This window comes from Anopheles arabiensis, chromosome 2 (assembly GCF_016920715.1).
Source record: "Anopheles arabiensis isolate DONGOLA chromosome 2, AaraD3, whole genome shotgun sequence".
NCBI lineage: Eukaryota > Metazoa > Arthropoda > Insecta > Diptera > Culicidae > Anopheles > Anopheles arabiensis.
In genome coordinates, this window is record NC_053517.1 from 79632219 (window position 1) to 79655400 (window position 23182).

Below are 23182 nucleotides of genomic sequence, written 5' to 3' on the forward strand. Positions count from 1 at the left end.
CTCATTAAAAAATAAAAATAGAATTAAAGAATTACTATATTTTAGCATCTATTTTTTTCAAATCCGTACTCTACCAATTGCTCTGTTACCCTCTCTCTCTCTCTCTCGCATTAAAATATCCTCGTTCTCTTTCGCTCCTACTGCTCCCTTCCCAATCTGCTGTTTAGCTCCACGTAACGACTCTCGCGTGTGAGAAACACAGAGAGCGACCACCAGCGTTCGGTCAACCCCCAAACCGCACGGTACAAAAACGGCGAGGGCCGCGGTCACAGTCGCGAGAAGAAAGTGCGCGTTGGTCGATATTCATCTCCCTGGAGTTGGCAGCAGCAGTAGTCGTCGTCGGAAAGGCGCGTCCAATTATTTCGTTGCCCGTCAGCTGGAGGAGTTCGGTGCTGTGTGGTCATCGTCATCGCTGTGCCGTAGGGTGGTTACTGCGCGGCATCAAAAGCCCTTTTATTCGGTCGGGCGGAAGATTTGATTGCGTGATTGTGTCGTGTGACGATTGAGCCCGCGCGGTTCGGGGTCGAAGCCATTTATTAGTAAACAAAACGGTGGTGGCGAGCGTGAAGGCGATCGTGAAGGGAGCAGCAACCGATTTGCGTTAGGGAAGTGAAAGCCTACACGCTAGTGAAACAGGCATCAGGTACGCAGTGTGTGTGTGTGGCTCCCTTTTGGTTTGTTAGTGCAATTTTCACGTGCCTGTGAAGTGAAGTGAGTGAGTGAGGGGAGAGACGGAAGCAAGCGAAATGGAGGAGAAAAGTTTGCTACTGAACGTGCACAGCAATCTGGAGCCCCCGAAACCGGACGGGAACACGTTTCTGATGCGCGGCAACTACCACTACTACCATTACGGGTGTGACGGATTTCAGGATATGGTAGGTCGTGTTCCAATTTGCTGCTGCAAAAAAATGTGGGCCCACACCTGAGCGAAGGACTCGGGTGGATTCGTGCGAGTGGTTTCGGTTGTAAGAAAATTGGGAAATTTATACGCCTCCACCTGTTCTGCCTGTTAGACAGTAAGGAGTGCTTTTTGGCATTAAAGGAGAGAAACAGTTTCTTTCAAAATCATTAATTAATAACTTTTCTGGGAAGACTTCATCTAGTCTATAAATCTATTACATAGACACAGCCCACAGCGTATCGTTTTCGCTCAAAGTTTGGTTATCTAAGGCTTTTTCGTTGCAATGCAATAGACGATTTATCAGCCAGAAATTTCAGTTTAGCGCTGATAAGGAAAGCAAATAGTCGAATTTTGTTATCATCTATCTGACGAATTACTGGGAATCTTTTCTATTTATTTTCCAGAAAGATTTATCGTACTGAACTCTAACATTTATTAGGAAAAAGCAGTACAGATCGATAAGCTAACTATTCTTTAGGCCTTTTTTCGTCATTCTCGACATAAGCTACTCATGAGGCGATAAAAGCATTATGTCTCAAAATCATTCCTTTACTTAAAGTATTATTACATTGATATTCATTAGAAAAAAAACACAACTTAAATGCATGCAGGACGAGAATTTTCCATTTTTTTTTGTTTATCTAGAGACTAACCCTTTCCCTTAAGTCACTCAAGTTCCAGTACACTCCACCCAATACAATGCCAAACAAATATTACGAATTCATGGAGCGAACCCCGTGTGTTCCAGACGCCTGCCATGATGTCATCCTGGCTGGCGCTGCTAAAAATGGAACCGCACTGTTGTGTTATTGTTTCCACTTTGGCTCCCCCGTTGTTTGGTCTGCTCAAGCAGCAGCAGTAGCAGTAGTAGCAGCTGAAGCAGTACCACACAACAACGTTCGAGGACATACTCATAAGGGTGTGTACGTTGTGTATATGGGAAAGAAGTGCCTACCCCTCCCGCCTCCCGCCCTCGGTAAAAGTGCAATTTTTCTCCTTCGTCCTCGTCTATGTGTGTGTGTATTTGTTCTCAACCCTACAGCGCCTTTCCTTTCTCCCGACATCTACGCCTCCGTTATACATACCCGAGATTTCCACCCGTGTTTGGATTTTCCTATTAATAGAAAGATCTTCTCAGATTTTTCGTTCGCCGACTGTTGATTGCTGATTTTTGCCGCCCATATGCCCAGTGTATTGTTGTGCCGTGTCCGATGCCTCGCTTGGCCACGCTTTCCCTGCACACCCCTGCATGTGGGGGGTTTGTGTTTGGCCTCCTTTTTTTTAACCATTTTTCAACTCATTTTCCGACCGTATCCTCACAACACAACACTCACCCTCCTTGTTGCTTCCTTTTTCCCACACTGACTCACGTACAGACCTACCTAAGCCTACTGAGAACGTTTCCTCCTCCAGAACTGTTCCATCATGAGCATTGTGTCATGTTTCACGTGCGCTTACTAGGTCGTCGTATCCCCGTTTAGTAGCGTATATTACCTTCCATTGGTTCCTCGTCTGCCACGGTATACACAACGATGGAACGATGGTAGCGCACCTTGTAGGGCACATTTATTTCCTTACCATTTTTTTTGTTGGTTTTGTTGTCTTTGCTGTTTGTGTGTATTTATGTATGCCTTCCCTCCACCCTCTCTTTAACTCTATTTGCTTGCAACTAGTCCAATGTCACCGTGCAGTACTGCAGCACATCGAACTCGTCTTTCGCCGCCTGCTGACGTATCGTTCTCTGCAGTGCAAGGTGGTGGATTTGTTGCTCCTTTCCTTGGAGGAGGTTTCCGTACAGTGTGCTAAGCGCAATATGGGACGCTTAATAAATATACTGATTTGTGTTGTACGAAATATTGTACGCTAACAATTCAATTCAATTTATTACGTGCAATATTAGCTGGATAAATTGGTAATTAAGCGTGCATTTTTAGCATCTTTACAACAAAAGAATTAATTTACTTGAAGATAAATTCAATTTATACTGACGATATGTATGCACTGTGTCAGCATGAGTTAAATCCTGCCAGTGAATGTATGGATTGAAATCAATACAAGAGATTTTTGCTCACTATGTACTATAGCCCAGTTTATTTTGAATTTTATTCTCACTGATCACAATCAGCAGAATCCAAAAAAGAATAAATTTCTAGTCAATTCAGATACAGGGTATTCCAAGTCAGTTTCGACTGTAAACATTGTTATTCTTACTTACTTACTTATCCGGCGCTACAACCGCTTTGCGGTCTTGGCCTGCCTCAGGAGTGTCCGAAACCGCTCACGGTCTCGCGCCTTCGTCTGCCAGTCCGTTATCCCGGCCTTAATGGCGGACGCCTCCACGCCATCTTGCCACCTCAATTTGGGCCTACCACGCCTCCTCTGTCCTTGTGGACGGCCTAAAAAGACTTTACGGGCTGGGTCGTCCGTTTCCATGCGTATAACATGGCCAGCCCACCGGAGCCTGGCGAGCTTTATACGCTGTACGACAGTGAGGTCGCCGTATATCTCGTATAGCTCGTCATTATAGCGGCTCCTCCATTGTCCTTCCACACATACGGGGCCAAGTATCCTTCTGAGCAACTTCCTCTCGAACGCGGCTAAGAGGGTTTCGTCAGATTTGGACAGTGTCCATGTCTCAGAGGCGTATGTGAGCACTGGTACTATATAGGTACTATATAGTCCCAGCTTCGTCCGTCGCGACAGGTTCTTTGAGGTGAACTGCTTTTTCAGGCTGTAGAATGACCGGTTGGCAGCCAGCATCCTTGCGCGCAACTCAGCTTCCATGCTATTGTCGTTGCTGACCTTTGATCCCAGATAGGTGAATTGTGGGACGACTTCAAAAGTGCGTTCACCTATCTGCACGTCACGCCTACGTAGATTCTGATTATTTGTTGGCGGGCCCGCTGATGTTGCCACCATCAGTTTGGTCTTTGCCTCGTCTATCTGCAATCCGAGGCTCTCTCCCGCCTGCTCGATCCCTTGGTAGGTTTCTGCTACATAGGAGAGCCGCAGACCAATGATGTCTATATCATCAGCGTATACCAGGATCTGGGTTGACTTATAGAAGATGGTTCCCGTAGTCTCCACCCTCGAGTCACGGATGGCCCTCTCTAGCGCCAGGGTGAATAGGAGACAGGCAAGCCCGTCCCCCTGGCGCAGACCCTTGGTGGTAGCAAAAGGTCCTGAGAGTTTTACATTCCTCACCTGGCTAGTGACGTTGGTAATAGTCATTTTAACTAACCTTATTGTTTGGCCGGGATTACAAAAGAGCTCATAGCGTCATACAGTTTTACCCTAGCTATGCTATCATATGCGGCTTTGAAGTCAATGAAGAGATGGTATGTGTCGTTTTTGTATTCAGCCATCTTCTCCAAGATCTGCCGCATGGTGAAGATCTGATCAGTGGTTGATTTTCCGTTTCGGAATCCTCTTTGATAGTTTCCTACTATCTCTTCGACGTGCGGGACAAGGCGATCCTGAAGGATCAGGGAGAATATTTTATAGGCGGTATTCAACACCGTAATACCCCATACCCCAAACATTGTTATTCACCGCATGCAAAATGTTGTTCCACATCGATCTGACATTTCATTTCCATCATAATAATTTTTAATTTCTACAGCATGATTTTCAACACGACTTAAGCTCGATTGAGTTTGACAGTTCTTTGTTATGTGTTGAAAATCATATGTTGAAACTGAAATTTCATGTTGAAGCAAATAAACCATTTGACAGCTGTTGAAAAACATTTTGGATGGGATGAATAACAATGTTTACATTCAAAACTGACTTGAAAAACCCTGTAATACTCCCCTGAAAAACCCTGTAAAAAGTCCTAAATCTGTACAGAGACTAAATGAGTTGAGTATCCACCAAGGAGTAGTAAATGGATTTGTGTACTTCAGTATGAATAATTTTTACAGGGTTTTCTTAGTCACTTTCAAATGTGCACATCATTATTCACCGCCTCCAAAATGTTTTTCAACAACTGTATTTGCTTCATAATAAAATTTCAGCTTTTACACATGTTTTTCAACACATCACAAACAACTGTCAAACTTAATCCAGCTTGAGACGTGTTGAAAATCATGCGGAAGAAATTAAAAATTATGATGATAGAAATGAAATATTAGATCGATGTGGATTAACATCTTACACGCGGTGAATAGCAATGTTTACATTCGAAAGTGACTTGGAAACCCCTGTATGATTCAAATTACTAGAAAGAATGAGCCCACGCACCACTAAATTATACTTTTCACGTATTATTTTAAATACACTCCCCGGGTCTTCGTTTATTCAAGTAAATTCAAGTATTTTGTGCGTGTTAATCGTAGTATGCTATTAGACGTAATAGAAAGCAGCAATATGTTATCAGCCAAATGTAGAAATGATGCATTTCTAAATAAAAACAAGAGGTGACATGCAACCAAAACAATTGAATTAAAGGTTCTCGCAATTAAACACTGAAATTGATGGCTTTATTTTTAAATGGATGATATTTTTAAAGCTTAATTTTTTGTAGCAATTTATAATATAACACTTCGAGAAACCTAATTTAAAATGCAATAAATGTATATTTTTATTACCTTTCAAAAAAATGAAATCTCGTTGTACCATTTTGTGTCCCTTTAACTGTGCCTGATCTCATGGGAATATTCAAAAATAATGCTTATTTCATACACTCTGCACTGTCGCCGCAGTCCACTACAAGAAGAGACGTGAAGCAAATGGAAAAACAAATCCACCTAAATAGGAAACAGAGTGTGTTCCGTAAATTTTCCGTAAATTAATTGCATTCTTGTTTGCTTCATCGCACAATCACACTGCGTAAAGACTGCAAACAGAAAACATCTGTACCGAAGGAGGAAGAGCGTGGGGGGGCGAGGGCAGGAAAGTTTTCTATTGGTGCAGTGTTTTACGCTCTCGATAAAATATTGTTGATAGGCTGCCAAATAAAAAGAAGAAAAAAAGCGATCGCAAAGAAACGAATCGCAATTCGTAAGCAATAAACCATTCCCAAAAACCCGAAACGAAAATAAAATCTGCGGCCTTCGGTTCCCGCTTTTCCTCCCCTTTTCCATCCGTGTTTTCCCCACGTGTGAGTTGTTGCAACGTCATGTGCATGTGTGTATGTGTGTGAGTGTATGTGTTCATATATCGTCACTAAATTATGGTCAGTTCTGTGTTGTTGTTTATACGCGCTTCCAATGCGAATTATGATGTGTTTAGAGAAAGAAAAGAAGCGCGGCCTATCTCCCTCTTTCGTTCTGGGTTGCTTTAAACGCAACCGATTAACCTTCGTGTGCCACGTGTGTATGTTGCCGTAGCGGAGGAGGTGAGGACGTTTGCCGCCTCTGTGCTTCACACTGCCCTGCGTTGAACTCAGCCCCATCATCATCTTCATTATCGCAGCGATTGATATGTGAAGGTTTGCGTGCTGTGTTGGTGAGGTCGAGGTTGGGGTTTGTTGCAAAAAAAGCACTGCTATGCTATGCTGAAGTTATGTAAAGGACATTGAAATGGAGGAGAGGCGAAACGCTGGGAGGCAATTATGCATACCGGCCAGTATGGTACAGCAGCGAGTACGAGTAATGGTCGTGCGGTGTGCGGTGTGTCTCTTTAACTTACCCGGCCTATTAGACCACATAAATCAGTGTATGTCCGGCGAAACGAAGCGGTGGAAAGGAGCAGGGTGATAATGGGTGGTGGGTGAGGTTTTTATGGTTGCGTACTATTGATTTATTGCGTGGAATAGTAAATGCATCTTGAGGAAGTCGAGCTTGTTGATCGTGATTCGATGGATTGGGTAAGATTACTGACAACGTTCTGTTGGGAAGTACTTTTTAGTGCAGTAGATCATTTTGATGGATTAGATGAAGCTTCCAGTAAGTTTGATGACTATTGGTGACTCTTTAATTCAATCCATAATGGTTCATACACGAACTTAATATACTTTGATTTCTTCTTTAATTAAATCTATAAATACACACATCGTAGTTCCTCAAATTCGTATACTCCAAGATGTTTGTGTAGATTGCAGAAAACAAAAAGCAATCACCAACAAACTAGCATAAATTAATCATCGTATAGTTTACAGCTCAAACGAAACGAAAATAAACGTTTTTGAAGAAGGAATCAAACTGAATATAGACACCCAAAGATACTTAGAATATATTCATAAATAGTGAGATGTGCTAGACTTTACAGGCCCAGAAGATGCCTTTTCTAACTAAAAATATTATAGAATTAGACAACATTTAGTCCAGAGTCTTAGAGTTTGTTTAAATCACACAATTTGTTGTCTCTCAACTAGTATTGGGAAATACGAATCGTTAACAATCCTTCTTGGGATTCGAATTTCTGAAACCCAATCCCACTTTAGTTTGATAATGAGGGGACGAGGAAGGAGGGGGTTAGGAAAAAAATATTAACCATTTCTTCAATTATCAATAAAAAATGAAGTCAAAAACGTATGTTTTATTGGAACGATTTTCCATACAATTTCCAAGTAATCCAAATAAACCTGAATCCAATTCGATTGTATTCAAGTTGAAATCAATCCCAATCCCAATGTAATCACAATCTAATTGCAATCGAATTGCAATATGAACATCAATCTCGATGTCAATCGCAATAGAATCTCACACGGATCCCAAAATCAAGCCCAATCTCAATCTTAATCTCAATCCCGATCCCAATCCCAATTCCAATATCAATTAATTCCAATTTTCAAGAGATCCCATCCGATCGAATCTTTTTTGGGATTAAATATTCGAATCTTCCAAATCGCGAATCTCTCAACACTATTCGCAACAGTTGCATGATATAGGCTCAGTTGCGGCTGATGTACTGATAAAACCCCAATTAAGATCGATGGACCCCAGATCCATTGAGTATTCTAAAATGTCAAATGCGCTCATTCATAGGCAAAGATCAAGTTCTGTAGCAGTGAGTCATTTAGTAAGGTTGAAACAGAAATGAGAAAAAGGTTGTTGATTAGATCGATGGAAACTTTAAACACCAACTAGTATTAATGAATCAACAAGATCGTTTAGTCACAGTCTTGGGGCATGTAGAAATTCCACCAATTAGTCTAAGAAATGGTCGCTTCAATTGAACGTCTTAAAGCATACCCAACGAATTGCAATAGCTAGTATCAACAATACTGAAAAGGTATTATTCTGAAACGAATAAACCAACTAAAGCTGCTTAGTCATATCACAACCGAAAGCTATGACAATCAACAAACAACTTCAACATCCAACTCGAATGCAAGACATTTATCGTTTTTTTTTTTGCTTATCAACTTCGTTTGCTGCAATTGTGTTAGTGCCCTTCCCTATTTATGCTTCGACAAACTAAACAAACCTTCACACTGTTTTTTTTTTCAAGTGCTCCCCTACACTCTCCGTTTGTTTAGAAAATTAACTACATTTCGTTCCGGGCGACTAGCGATCCATCTTGGCGATAAGAGGCTACAGCTGTTCAAGCGTGTAATAACACTGAACCCTCTCTCGCTCTCGTTAGCCTTCGACCCGATTGGGACGATCTTTCGTTCACGATCGAATCAGGCCATTTGAATCGATTCGGAATTGAACTAGCAGCACGCATGGCAAAACAAAGATTTGCGCCCACCACCTTCGCACCTTCGCATCGGCCGAGTTAATGTCACTTGTGCTCTTTGTGTCATACCAGCGTAGAATGACATTGAACCACTTCTCTTCGTGTGCTGAGCTTGTTTTGCTGCTGCAGGCACATCGCTCGATCGATTGGGTTCAATTTCCAACCCCCAACGTCAACTTCCTGGTTTGCTGGAGGCGTGTTTAGTGGACTTCTTGGGTAGAGTGCAACCAGTTCGCCTGGTGCATTAGTAATGGTGCTGCTGCTGCCGGCTCTAGATTGCCCTACGGTTTGAAATTAATTTCCCGACTTGACATTTGCAGCTTGACGAGCGAGAGAGGAGAAAGAAGGACAAGGAAAAGGCAGCGCGTGTTACGTAAAAAAGGTGTCTAAATTCCGTACCGGTCCGATGAGTTCCAGTTCCAGTGTGCTCTGTGCTTAGTACTTCCTACACGCCGCGTCAGACACGCAACGACGATCATCGGGGCTAGTCGGTGACCGTTGTTGTCTTGGAGAAACGACCGATCGATCTTTAATGGTGCAGTGTGATCGATGCTTCCCGCGTCACTATGTCTCTTCCAGTGTGTGTGTTTTGTGGCTCGAAACGACCTTGCCCAAGACGGAGCAGCATTTCCGATACACAAAGAAGTACACACTTACGTATGGGGAAGGGGATTTGTTGTCCGTTTAACACACCGTTGTCACAAAAGGACGGACGAAGAGGGGAGGTAGCGGATGATGTGGTTTCCATACAGTGTCATGGTCTGTGAATGAAATGTGATCGTGGATGTATAATTTACATGGTCGAAAAATGAGCGAGGGAAACCTCCAACGGCTGTGTAATGGCACACCGCGGGGGGATGCATTTTGTCTTCCTTTCCTTTGTCAAGCGCATTTGTCAAGCGAAGGTAAAGTTGTAGTGGAACAGCTGGAACAGAGTATTGCATTTTTCTTTATCAAAAAGATACGTAATTTTTATCTTCAGATTTGTGATTGGAAGGCTTAAACAAACGTTCTGAGTATTATTCTTATCAACAACAATCACTGTTTATCAATGGAATGTGACGTAATCGAAAGGATTGAAGTGCATCCTCTCGAATCCTTATCCTTATCGAATTCATCGGAAGACTTAACTAATCTATGCCTGTAAAATCTGTCGTACGCGAGAAAGAAATGATGCATCATGCAGCGGCTCGGAAATGGATCAATTCTCCAAAATCAATGCGAAGCGGATCTAATTCGCTGAATGTCAAGCTGCAGCACACGTTAGTCTTTCGCATTTTCTATGGAATGACAACATGATGCACTTAAAATTTATCACTCCATAGCCAACATGGTTTTAGGAGGATTTGAATTTGATCTCCAAACATTGACATAAGAAAGAGGGTGTTGCATACTAACAATCAATATTGTCAATGGTCGCTAAAGTGCAATCCATTAGACCTGGCTGTGGAACTTATTGGAGTTTCAATTCAATTCACACCTGTCTCATCGTGTGATGTTAGGGTTTTTATCACCTGCCTCGGTATTCTAATCCAGGGATCTCCAAACTGTTGCCTGTAGAGTTCTGGTTCGTTGTTGTATTTATTCGCCCGTCTTTGGTTCAATAACAACTGTCAACCCATTCTCTCTGCGCTTGCATATGCTGTCCCTCTCTGTCACTGCTATTGCACTCTACATTGCCCACGCACCAAATGCGCCAAATTGTTTCTAATAAAGGTTATATTTCTACTATTTAATGATGAAAATTTGTGAAAGTTTCAGCACAATAATGGTGCATAAATTTGACATTTTCAGTAATGTATTTTATCATCAAAGCAATATTTGAATATTCACCCATTAGCTAAAGGCAGCTAAATTAAAATGGCTCTCAAAAAGTTATTTAACCGTGCGGCCAGACGAGAAGAAATATACAGCGAAATGAACTATTTGACAAGCGCAATATTTGACAGATAAAGCTAAAGGGTTGGGGGAGATACAACATCCGGTTTTCAAAAATCACTTAAAAAGAGTATCTTCTTAGGCGGAACATTCACAAATGGGAAGAAATGATGAACTGTTGGCTGACAATTAACAAAATACTTAAAATGGAAGTTTTTTAATAGATTTAGTTGCGATTTTTTACACGTTATTTGCTTACATTGCACATCAGCTGATTGCTGTGATGCGTTACCTGACAGATATTTCACCTGTCAAATAGTTCATTTCGCTGTATATTTCACCTCGTCTGGCCTTGCGGTAACAAACCATGCACTCACCGCCTGCTATTTTATCGGAAGGCCCAAGATCTATTAAGGAGAACAGGTCGATGCAAAGCCCATTGCTAGGTTGCCATTTTCAGCTCGCTTTTGACAGTTTCATGAAAAAGTGTTTACAAAAAAACGCCTTATAGTTAACGAGGAAAAGTGGACGAATTTACTATTAGGAAGATTCTATTGGTTAAATTTCTTGCGGTCAATCACTTCTGGAGAATAAAGGAGAAGTAATTGCAGTCTACTATGTATTCAGATAACCTCATTGTTTGTCATTCCGTGACCACGAATCACTACCTTTTGCAACGGTCCTACTGGAAGAACGAAAAGCTTGACAGGCATAAAACAGCACTTTACATGTTCCAACTGGGTAACAGAAGTCCTATTTACTTTCATTTAAACACTGAGAGTAAAATAAAACATCGAATCGGCACACACAAGTACAATTTGCATACCGTCTTCTGCTTATAACCCGGCGACGAATGATAAAAGAGATCCTTGGATTGTATCAGCCATGTAATATTCTACTTGGATTCTAATTATAATATTCTAACAGGAAATGAGTGCAAAATGCTGAACAAAACTCTTATTCACTCCATCGCTAAACATAAACAATGTTCAATTTAACTGTCAAAATTTTCCCATGGCTTTCTGTCAATTTACTCTAAACGCATCGACCTGTTCTCTTTCAAAGACCTTGGGAAGGCCTGTCAAAAATTTGTGTGGTGTTTTGTAGGAACAACCTCAACTTAATTTTTCATAATCGTTAAACTGTTACAATCATCCAAATAATCGCAATATGAATCGAAAAAGCGTTTGACAGCACGTGCGATAAAAATCGCATGTGACGAAGCACAGACACGGCCCTTATACTATACAGAGTTTTGCAAGCCAACGTGCACAGCATTATTCATCACTAGTAAGATGATTTTCAACAGCTGTCACAAGTTATATTTGCATCACAATAAGTTCTTTCACATGACTTTCAACGCATCACAAAGAACTGTCAAACTCAGTCTAGCTTGTAGTGTGTTGAAAATTATGCGAAAGAACTGAATAATGTTTGACATTTGTTGAAAAAAAAAATCTCGCAAGCCATGAAAAATGTTGACATTAGAAATTGACTCGAAGAACTCTGTAAGTACTTACTTACTTATCCGGCGCTACAACAGCTTTGCAGTCTTGGCCTGCCTCGGGGGTGAACGAAACCCCTCACGGTCCCGCGCCTTCGTCTGTCAATCCGTTATACTATGAGTAAGGGGTTTTATTCCTCAGAGAGCCTGAATAGTGACGTTTTAATGATTTACTTTAAACACATCAACTCGTATTCTATATTGGGTGAACAAAAATACAAATTATGCAGGCTACATCGCAAAACGACTGCGGAAGCCTCTGTATCACAGAGTTGCGCAGTAGAAACATAATTACTTAGAAAACATTGTTGGTCCTATGTTTCTTGTTAATCTAACCTGAAGCTTAATTAACCTAAATTTTGAAACTTTTGATAAAAATGTTTTGATACACAATGATGATATGCTCCAAACAGACGACCAACACACTTAAGATTGCTTCATCGTGCAAACTTGTCAATTTTAACAAGTTGCCCCGTTTGGTTTGTTTTCTCAGTTCATCCATAAGACGTGGGCATGTGAATGAAAAAGAAAAATATTTACCCAGTTTAAAGGGCGAACACCGGCTGGTGCACGGCGCTGAGGGGTTGTGTGTCCCTTCGAGGCGAGGCGGTGTGTGATTTATTTCAGTTAATTGAAACGTATCCCTCAGCTGAAGCGACCGAGCAAGCAACAAACCATCACTCGGGACACTTGGCCTGGCCAATTACTTGCTTCCGGTGGATGGACCGAGCCTTCGACCACCACTCTCTGGGTCATTCAACCATCCGAAGCGCTGTGATGAACACGGTGGCGAGTAGTGTACTGCTACCGATCGTAGTGATGACAACGATGACGACAACGGCAGTTTCTGAGGTTACTCCTCAAAACGGTCACCGGACAAATCTTTGACACTGAAAAAAAACATCATCCGTCAATCCGCCGCTTGGAAGGAGAGTTGGAGCGTTCCATTAGCTCGCGGTGTCAGATTCGCTTTCGTCAGATTATCGTGTTGCGCTGTTGCGTCACACGGATTTACGGTGAGATGAGGAGTTGGCGTTGCCCTTTTTTCCCCCGCCTTTTATTTGCTCTGGCATGCGCGTTGATGCGTGATGGCAGAATAACCATCGCCGTGGTTACTATGACGATAAAGTGCGTTCTGGTTGAGATAAGCTCGCGCTTCTGCTTGCATTGAAGCAGGGTTTATTGAAACTCGGCACACGGCAAATCTATTAGATCAGGCACTACCCTATCAATAGGGATGATGATTTGCCGCCATTCTATTTAAGGCAAACAAAGGTGAAACATAAAAGGGAAATCTTAAGAGTAGTAATATTCTACGCACGTCTTTGTCTATTTGAAGCTAAAGGGTAATAAAATAATGATCTTGCAATTGCTTTTATTGGAAGATGGCATGGAAATCATTTCAAGCCATTTGTTTTGTTTTGTTTTCTTTATAAAAACTAACCTCAGAGTTCAAGCGTTTGGTTTTACTTCTAATTTCAAAAATATTTATGAAAATTCTAGGTTTAATTCGTGTTCTTTTTTAATGTTAGGTTCTCGTATTATTACACTTTTCACGAGTAGTCTTTTCTTTTCGTTTGTCTCGTTTATCTTTCTGTTCAGTTTTACTTATTTAATTTTTTTATATATATTTTCTTTTGTTTTGTTTAGTATGTAATTTTTTTGGTTGAATTCAATGTTTTGACAAATTTGTATAAATATTTGTTCATTTGAGCATCTTTTTCGTTCGTAAAGATTTTTATATTATTTGGTCTCGTTTAGTTGTTATTATCAAATTATTAATTAATTATTAAATTAATTATTAATTATTAAAAATATCTCTTATTAACATCATCAAACATTTATTCTTCTCAAAAATAGGAAGAAAAAACATTCTCCTCTTTCTTGTTAGTAAAAACAAAGGCTTACCATTCTTCTAGGGCTTGCACTTTCGCCATTAAACACCACTTCAATCCATCTTCAATCCATCTGTATCAGTAGCCTTTGCCATTCTCACGCGAAAAAGGCAAAATAAAAGTAAACCGGCTCGGCAAAACGTGTGGCCACATGTATCACCGACGGGCGGACAGGAGCGTGTTCTGCCCGAAGGAAAGCGTGGACACCATTCCACATCATGTGTGCCAGTTCTCATGGAAAGCAACACACACACACACGCCGATCCATCAATCGATTGGTTGGGCCCAAAACCGGGGTAAAGCACGCACTCGGATCGGCGCCAATGGAGTGCAGTCCGAATAGTTGTTACGCTTTATTTGTTCCGCTTTTTTCACACAAGATTTCGTCGACCATAGAAGCATAGAGTGCCAGCATTCCGATCCTATGAGCTCGCCTCCCGCTGGGTAAGTGAGTCATGTGGATGGGATCTTTTTCCCCCGGGGTCGTTCAAGCGGATGGCATTCGTGGAAACGTACATCCAGTCCAGTGCATCCAGAAGACGTAAATCAGAAGGCAGATAATTAGCTAATTGTTGTCACTTAGCACGGCTTAGCACGGGCCACCGAGTGGGCGCGCTTTGTCAGGCGGTGCGAATTAGTAAGGAATTTAGCATTTCGCGTCGAGTCCAGACAGGGCACAGTGGCAAAGCAGCAAAGAACGAGCGGAAGTGAAGCGCATAGTTCGCATATTCAATCAAGCTTAATAATTACGAGGAAGTAAAACTGATTGTTTGTTTGTGCTTTGTGTCTGAGTGTAAGAATAATGGGACATAAAACCATAGAAGTGTATTGATTTAAACGATCATTTTACAATGCGTCTGAAAATTGACGTCTTCATACAACCCTTTAATAAGACATAATAAAGCAATATTGTTGTCGCGAGGTGTCGTCAGTGAAGCAATTAAAATTACTCACTATTTTTACTCAACAATTTCGATCGAGATGGGAAAATTCCAAACAAACGTGTAGTTCCTTCTGAGTCATTCGCATCAATTCGTTCCGAAACTGATGGATGCACCATCAAGCGCATCTTGGTTCTTGGTAATTATTTATTAGCTGCACCAACCACAATTAGCTGGCTGGTTGGCTGGCTGCTGGGGCGGTAATGTGAAAACATTAATTAAAATGTAGCTCCCGCCACCGAGTTGACAGACGGGCGGACGGACGGACACAGACCAACTCGGAAATGCATTGCAATGCAAATCGTACCAACAAACAAAGAGAGGGGACGGGGGGAAAGCGGTTGATCGTCACAACTATAATCGGCCTTGACGGTGTGTGGCTATTTCTTGTCTGCGTGTGGTGTGATGATCGACAAGTTTAAATGGTTTGTCAAGTTGTTTGCCATTACCGTGACGCCATTTGAGACTTTTATATGCGTAATTTAGCCACGTGTAAATGCAATTGTACGTGGCATCAATTATGTCTTTTGTAATGCGTTTTAATGCATTTATAAGCGTTGATTTATTGTGTTTGTTTACAACTCTTGTTTCATACTGTATGGTTTAACTAGAACTGGGTTCTTAATAATATTCATTGGTTTGATTTTTCACTTCCTTTCTGTGTTTTTTTTTCTAACTTTTGTATTTTATTTTCTCATTTTAAGTGTTTGTATTTATTTCATTCTATTATAGCAACTGTTTTATTTTTTATTACCCATTTCACAGTTCTTATTATTTTCACAGTTTCATTTTTATGTTTTGACTATTTTACTAAATTTAAAGTTTAAACTTCACTTGTTATATTTAGTTTTAATTTATTTTATTTCGTGATATTTTTTAAATCTCTTTTTGTACTTCATACTTTCATTTTAGACCTATTGTTGTAAATTAATTTTGATTGTCTTTATTGAATCTTTTTTTATTATTCATTCGTTTTTTTGTTAAACTTTGCAATGTTTTTGTATTTTTTTAATTCCACCTTTAAAATTTGTCGATTTATATTTACTTATAACTTCAGTTCGTGTGGTTTAAGTGTTGTTATAATTAACTTTTTGTTTTCTTTTGCTGTTTTTCATCCAGTTTTATTTCGATTTTTACTTGAATGATCGATCGTTACAATCAATTATGAAGATCCAATCGGACAGCGATCAAGCGATTTTAATTCCCCTTTTCAACAGTTTGCCAACCTAATGCATCGGATCCCGAACGTCGTTTGAAACCCCGTCGAAAGCCCTCATAATATTGTATCGAAACGATCAGTAACGTGATCATTAAATCGCTGCCGAAAGCGTAGATCGACATTAAAATAATGTACTTCTCCATTCGTTTGCGATTCTCCCCTAGTTTCGATCATTCAGCGCGAATGGCCCCAACCCTTGACACGGTCTCGGTCTTGGACGGGGGCGAGGGGGGGACTCTGCGCTTGAGTTGATGAAAGTGCAGTGCTTCTGCAGTGAAAACACACACACACACACACGCTTGATTTCCGCGCCCACCGGCTCTCCATCGCCCACAAGTAGGCGGCGTGGCGAAGTGGATTGAAATGATGGTGCTCTGCTTCTTCGGCCAAACCCGTCAGCATCCAATCGGCGGGTAAATTTTCCTTTTTTTTTTTTGCTCTCGAGACACCACTTACGTCATAAGCCATGTTGTTTTTCGCTTCCTTCACCTCGCTCTTTCCTCCATCTGTGCCCTGTGCACAGGTCCCACACCACACGGTCGAGTTATTTACACGGAATCGGAATCAATTTTCATTTTTCACCATCCCTCTCCCAATGCAATCCCTTGCTATCATCGTTCTATTTGGATGATGGTCGGGGTTCTGTTCAATGGAGTGTGCCGAAAAACATGTGTGTGTGTGTGTGCGGGTATATAAATGGATGCATGCATCAATATCATCATCTGCGCCATCTTCTGTCAAACATTCGACGGGTTGTGTTGTTTGCACTTTAGAAGAATCGTAGGGAAACAGGGTGTGGGGTAGGTAGTAAAGGGATCCGTTTCCTTCCCCACGGTCACATGTTGTTTCGTTTGACCCACGGGGTGTGACCTAGATGACGTTATTAAAGTTTGGAAGTCGATTGTTTATTTTTCGCCGCAAAAACAGACCATTCGGTTGCGCTCGCTTTGCTAATATTTTTTGATTTTTTTTCACTAACAGCATGTGAAATTATTTTAGGAATTTAGCTCATTAGGTACAGTTGAGGTATATTCACCAAATGAATGTATGAATATTATAAATAAAAAATATAATAATAAAGGTAAATATAATAAAAAAACAAAAATAAAACAAACTCTCTTGGAGAAAAACTGAACAAACAAATGAAACACATGAACAATGAAATATGGTAAAAAGAATAATAAATTCCATTAGTCAGTTAGAGAGTCAGTTAGAATTGAATTGAAAAATCCAGTAGACTCAAAAGAAAAACTTCATACTTTCATTTCAAACCTATTGTTTGGTTGTTTACTAATTTCGCTTTACTAAACAAAATTAAGAAAAAAAAACCCTACTTTTATAGAATATATAACTTTTATAGGAAACGAGAAGCTTAAAATGAAATAATACTCACACTTACACAATAAAGACGGTACATTTGCCCAGGTCCAGACTAGTGATGGGTAAAGTTGGCAAAAATCCGGAGTCGACTCCGATCCGACTCCGATAAATTCGGAATCGACTCCAGAAGGTAGGTCCGCCTTACTTTATTCGGAGTCGTTTGGAATCGTCCGGAATCACCCGCAGTCGTTCGGAGTCATTCGGAGTCGAAGTCGTTCAGAGTCGTCCTGACTTGTTCGGAGTCGTTCTGAGTCGTCCGGAGTCGTTTGGAGTCATTTGGAGTCGTTCAGAGTCATCAGGAGTCGTTTGGAGTCATTCGAAGTCGATCGGAGTCGTTCGGAGTCGTCCGGTGTAGGCCTTCGAAACAAAGCGCAAAGTGACAAAAAACACAATCAAAGGAAATGTCTGATCACAAGCACATTAAACTACACGACTTCTGTTGACTCCGACCAAGTCTGATTTCTGTCGACTCCGATCGACTCTAGTCGACTCCGAATGACCCCGACTCCGATCGATTCTGGCCGACTCCTGACGACTCTGGACGACTCAGACGACTCTGAACGACTCCGAACGACTCCGAACGAATCCGAACGACTCCAACTCCGAACGACTCCGACTTCGAACGACTCCGGACGACTCCGAACGACTCCGGACGACTCCGAACGACTTCGAAGAACTCCGGACGGCTCCGACTCCAGACGGGTCTTACTTACTTACTTATCCGGCGCTACAACCGCTTTGCGGTCTTGGCCTGCCTAAGGAGTGTCCGAAACCGCTGACGGTCTCGCGCCTTCGTCTACCAGTCCGTTATCCCGGCCTTAATGGCGGACGCCTCCACGCCATCTTGCCACCTCAATTTGGGCCTACCACGCCTCCTCTGTCCTTGTGGACGGCCTAAAAAGACTTTACGGGCTGGGTCGTCCGTTTCCATGCGTATAACATGGCCAACAGCCTGGCGAGCTTTATACGCTGTACGACAGTGAGGTCGCCGTACATCTCGTATAGCTCGTCATTATAGCAGCTCCTCCATTGTCCTTCCACACATATGGGGCCAAGTATCCTTCTGAGCATCTTCCTCTCGAACGCGGTTAAGAGGGTTTCGTCAGATTTGGACAGTGTCCATGTCTCAGAGGCGTATGTGAGTACTGGTGCTATATAGGTACTATATACACCGACAAACCGACGTGAAACTGGCGTTACAAAAGTGTCCCACACGAAAGTACTGTCATTTACCAGTGAGGCGAACACTTCTGTCAAAGTAAGCTCTGTTCACTGCTGCTTCGATGTAAACAACTTTTCTAAATACAAATTGCGAAGGAAGTGTGAGGCAAGATTTTGTGAGAATTCTTGGACAAAACACCCAGGAAAATCATTTTATTAGTTTCCAAATCAATGCAAGAGATGTGAGAAGTACATAAAACAATACGCATTGGAATTTGCGAAGAAAAACAAAAAGGGGATTTAGCAGTTTCTTCTCTGTGTCAGTAGTAAGCGAATCATTATAGAGATGGCGCTAGTGTTTAACGTATTTTCATTTGAAATAAGGAGACAACTTTTGAAGCTCATTTTGTTCGAAGTGTCACGTCGGTTTGTCGGTGCTATATAGTCCCAGCTTCGTCCGTCGCGACAGGTTTTTTGAGGTGAACTGCTTTTTCAGGCTGTAGAATGACCGGTTGGCAGCCAGCATCCTTGCGCGCAACTCAGCTTCCATGCTATTGTCGTTGCTGACCTTTGACCCAAGATAAGTGAATTGTTAGACGACTTCAAAAGTGCGTTCACCTATCTGTACATCACGCCTACGTAAATTCTGATTATTTATTGGTAGACCCGCTGATGTTGCCACCATCAGTTTGGTGAGGCGGATCTAGTGGTTCCATTTTGCCTGAGTCGGAATCGGACTAACAATAGTCGGATCGGAGTCGTGAGTGCGCTTCAGAGAGCACATCACTAGTCCAGACGGTATTCCTTCAGTTGTCTTCGCTTTCTCCTTGTGCAAAACGGTTAGAGCTCGTAGTACATCATAATGTTATGATAGACCCAGTAAAAAACTATATTTGTGATGCTCAACTATATTTGTGATGGATTCATGCCTCTACGATCGAGCTCTACAAATTTAGATGAATTTGTATCGCAGTGTCTGAGCAGCATGGTTAGAGGGAAAGGGAAACTGATCTCAAGGCAGCCTTCGACAGTGTATCGATAGACTAAGCCTCCCATCTTCGGCCGTATAGTGTCTTCGTTCGTACATGATTAGTAGTTCGCTGAAAAGAGTTCTCATGAATTCACTAATACATCGGGAGACCCACATGGAAGTAATCGTGGCCCTTTACTATTTCTACTCTATGTGAACGATATCTGATATGTGCTACCCCATGACAGCATTTTAATGTACCCTGATGACCTACACATTTTTCTCCCAGTAAGTAGTGATAGAAACTATGATATTTTTCTACACCTTTTGGGATTTGTTTGGAGTGCTAGTACATTAGTAATTTCCTAGACATTTGTGTCACTGTTGTATAAACTTTCTATACAACGTGTCACTAATATCTGTGATCTAGGTGTACTAATGGACTAAAAATTATCAATGATTGACTACTACGATAGTGAAATAAGTAGAGCCAATAGGGATTTTGGATTGGTACGTAAAATGACGAGTGAATTTAATGATTCTTTGTATATTAAAATGATATTTGTCACGTTCGTTCCATATTAGAGTTCGCTTCTGTAGTGTAAGGCACTGTAATTGGAAAACTAATCAAACGAGAAATATAAAACAATCGACACAAATAATTAACAATAGCAAGATTTCAAAATTGTTGAATAAAAGAAGAAAAAATATTAAAATATCAAAATGAAATAACCACACACAGTTGCTAATGCTTCTATTCCTCTCTTTTCCGCTCTCCCTCTGAACTCTCACCCGACAGGGCTGGGGCTGTGGCTACCGTACGCTGCAATCGATCTGCTCGTGGATCATCGCCAACGGCCCACCAAAGACGGCCTCGTCCGGCGAGGTGCCGAACATTCCCACCATCCAGCAGACGCTGGTCGAGATCAAGGACAAGCCGGAGCGATTTTTCGGATCGCGCGAATGGATCGGCACGCTGGAGGCGATCTACGTCATCGACACGCTGTACGACGTGTCCTGCAAGGTGCTGCACATCGCGCGCAGCGACAGCATCGCCAAGCATGCGGACACACTGCGTGACTACTTCGAGCAGTACGGTGGGTTGATCATGATGGGGGCGACATGGATGCGGCCTCGAAGGGTATCGCCGGCATCCACGTGAGCGTCGACCAGGACGTGTATCTGCTCGTGGTCGATCCGCACTTTGTCGGGCGCATCAAGACGAAGGAGGAGCTGTACACGAAGGAGTACGTCAAGTGGCAGAAGGTGGAAGACTTTGTCGACAGTTCGTTCTACAACCTGTGCCTGCCGATGCTGAAGAGCCGTGAGCTGGCGGCGTAAGAGTGGAAATCGCATGGTAACGCTTTCATCATATCATCGTGGTGGTGTGCGAGGACAGAACGACGCATCAGAGGACAAAACAGGTAGTCTGGGGTCTGAGATAGCAGAGCTTTCTATTCCCCTTTTTTTGTTGGACAATAGCGTTTTCTAATGATGGAAGTGAGTCCACACCAAGATCGTCAAGAACGGTTGTTGGTGTTGGAAGTTTCTTTTTATCCCGTCCCTTATTGGCCATTTTAATCGGACGTGTAGACCCAGGTGACGAACGTTTATTTATTAGTGAATTAAGCAAAATTAACTCCCCTCTGCCTATAACTTTATATATATCCAAGCATATTACAAAAAAAGAAAAGTAGTCCAAATCTAATCTACGCCATTAGTGGCATAGGTGATCGCGCGTGAACGTTTTCTCCCTAGAAGGGAGAAGCTCTACGGCAGCAGTAAGCAAAGAATAATAATTAGTATAAAAAGGCGTATTTCTTTTCTATCTCTTCTATCGTATCGTAGCCTGTAATGTAATCGTGTTTAGGAAAAATGAAAATGATGTGTGTAGCACAAACGAAGAACGATTAATTATGTTATCAGCACAGTTTGCCAGCCATTGAAACGTTTCAAGAGAACACAAAAAGGATACGAATTTATTAAATTGAACCCTTTTTCTCTTAATCGGTGTGGTTCATTGGTAAAAATTTAATGAAAAGATACCAAATCCCCCTTGGCGAAAACTATCCTTCAACGGGACCAAAAACCGACAACACGCAAGCGACGATGCAATTAAGAGAAATTATGTACGTACGCACGATTGGTATGTCTCAAAAAGAAACGTGTAAAATCAACATACATAACGTATCAAATTCATCTCACAAACCCGTCGACGTTTGCCATAAATAAGGTGTTACAATTCGGTAGTGAAAACATATAAACGAAAAACAAAAGAAACGTACAATTAGTGTTAAAAAAAAACAAAAAACGGAAGTATCAAAACAGCGCATACAAATAATTCGCAACGTTCCCAAACACAGGCGATGAGAACCAAACAACAGAAGTAAATGCAGCAAATCACCACCAAACACTGCCCCACACACACACATACAGGCTGTTGTGTTCGAATGGAAAACTTAAAAGAAGGAAACCGAAGTAGAAAAAAATAACAACTTTTTGTCTAAAAAAACAAACAGTTAAAGAAATTAATTGAAATAGCAAACAAAAAACCCGAAAGAGGCATACCCACACACATGGATGTGAAGTTGGTGTAGTTAACCATTTTCTCTAGCGTAGTTGAAGTTGTTTGGTGTGCGTCATGTAACAGAAAGATGTGTAAAACTATTTTATTTTAACTGTATGTAGAAAATCTAACACACACATAAAGAAAACGATGTAGACAAATATGTTAAAGATATTTTTGTTGTTATGTATTTATAGCGCTCGTTAGGTAGGTTCGCGTTCCGTGCCCTTTCAATGAGAGGGCGGAAACGGACGATGAAGAAAGATGAAGATCGCAAAAGAAGAAATAAATATTTACCGTATATAACGTAATTTTGTGTTTTAATATAATAAAAGAATGTAATAAAACAAAAGACAAAAAACAGGTAAGAACAAAAACAAACAAATAAAAAGAGCTACAAACTACAATAGGAAAGTACAGAGTGAAACAGACACGTTGGTTGTTATTTTATTTCTGGCATGGTGTAGTGGGGAGTTTTATTTTCCATCGTTAACCAGGGGAAGGGAAGTGTTATGTATAAAGTTTTCAGTTTTTAAAAGGGGTATGCGCATCATGTGAGGAGAAGGATGTGTTTTTTGTGTATGTTTACTATCTTTCTTCTTCCTATTTTCAAATATTGTTGTTTTCTTTTGACACCGTTGTTGTTAACATGCTGTTATCTAGAATTTTGTATGCACTTGTTTGTTGTTGTTCCAACTTTGCTAAATTTCTTTGCTTGATAATTGTTTTCTTATTATTTTTTTTGCTTTTTGTTATGGCTTCTTACACATTAGTTTGCATTTTGCTCTGCACGCACTTGGGTGTTTATTGCAATCGATGCCATCTTTCGTTCGCCTCTTGCCCATTTTTCACTTTTTCTTCTCGTTTACTCTCGATTCATTTCTTGTTTTGTTCTTTGTTCTCTCTCGCCATTTCCAGCTGCATACAATTTTGTTGTTGCTTTTGCTAATCCAATATGATCCCGAACAACGCTGATATTAGTAGTTAGACGGACGATAAACTACACAATGCTTTCTAAACTGTAACAATGTGTGTGTGTATGGGTTTGCCTTTGACAGGGAGAAAGAGGTTCGTTTTTTTAGGGAAACGGAGGGGGGCGACGCCACTGGTGCCAAGTGACGGAGGGGTCGCACTATACACC

At 41.3% G+C, this 23182-nt stretch overlaps 1 protein-coding gene across 1 annotated transcript; it reads left to right on the plus strand.

Annotated features, from left to right (window-relative positions):
• Positions 1–217: 217 nt before the first annotated feature.
• Positions 218–22352, plus strand: LOC120896641 (probable Ufm1-specific protease 1). Its single transcript, XM_040300907.1, is given in 3 exon segments — positions 218–875; positions 20275–20584; positions 20587–22352. Coding segments are annotated over 3 exon segments (669 nt in total). The 5' UTR covers positions 218–746; the 3' UTR covers positions 20817–22352.
• The last annotated feature ends 830 nt before the right edge of the window (positions 22353–23182 follow it).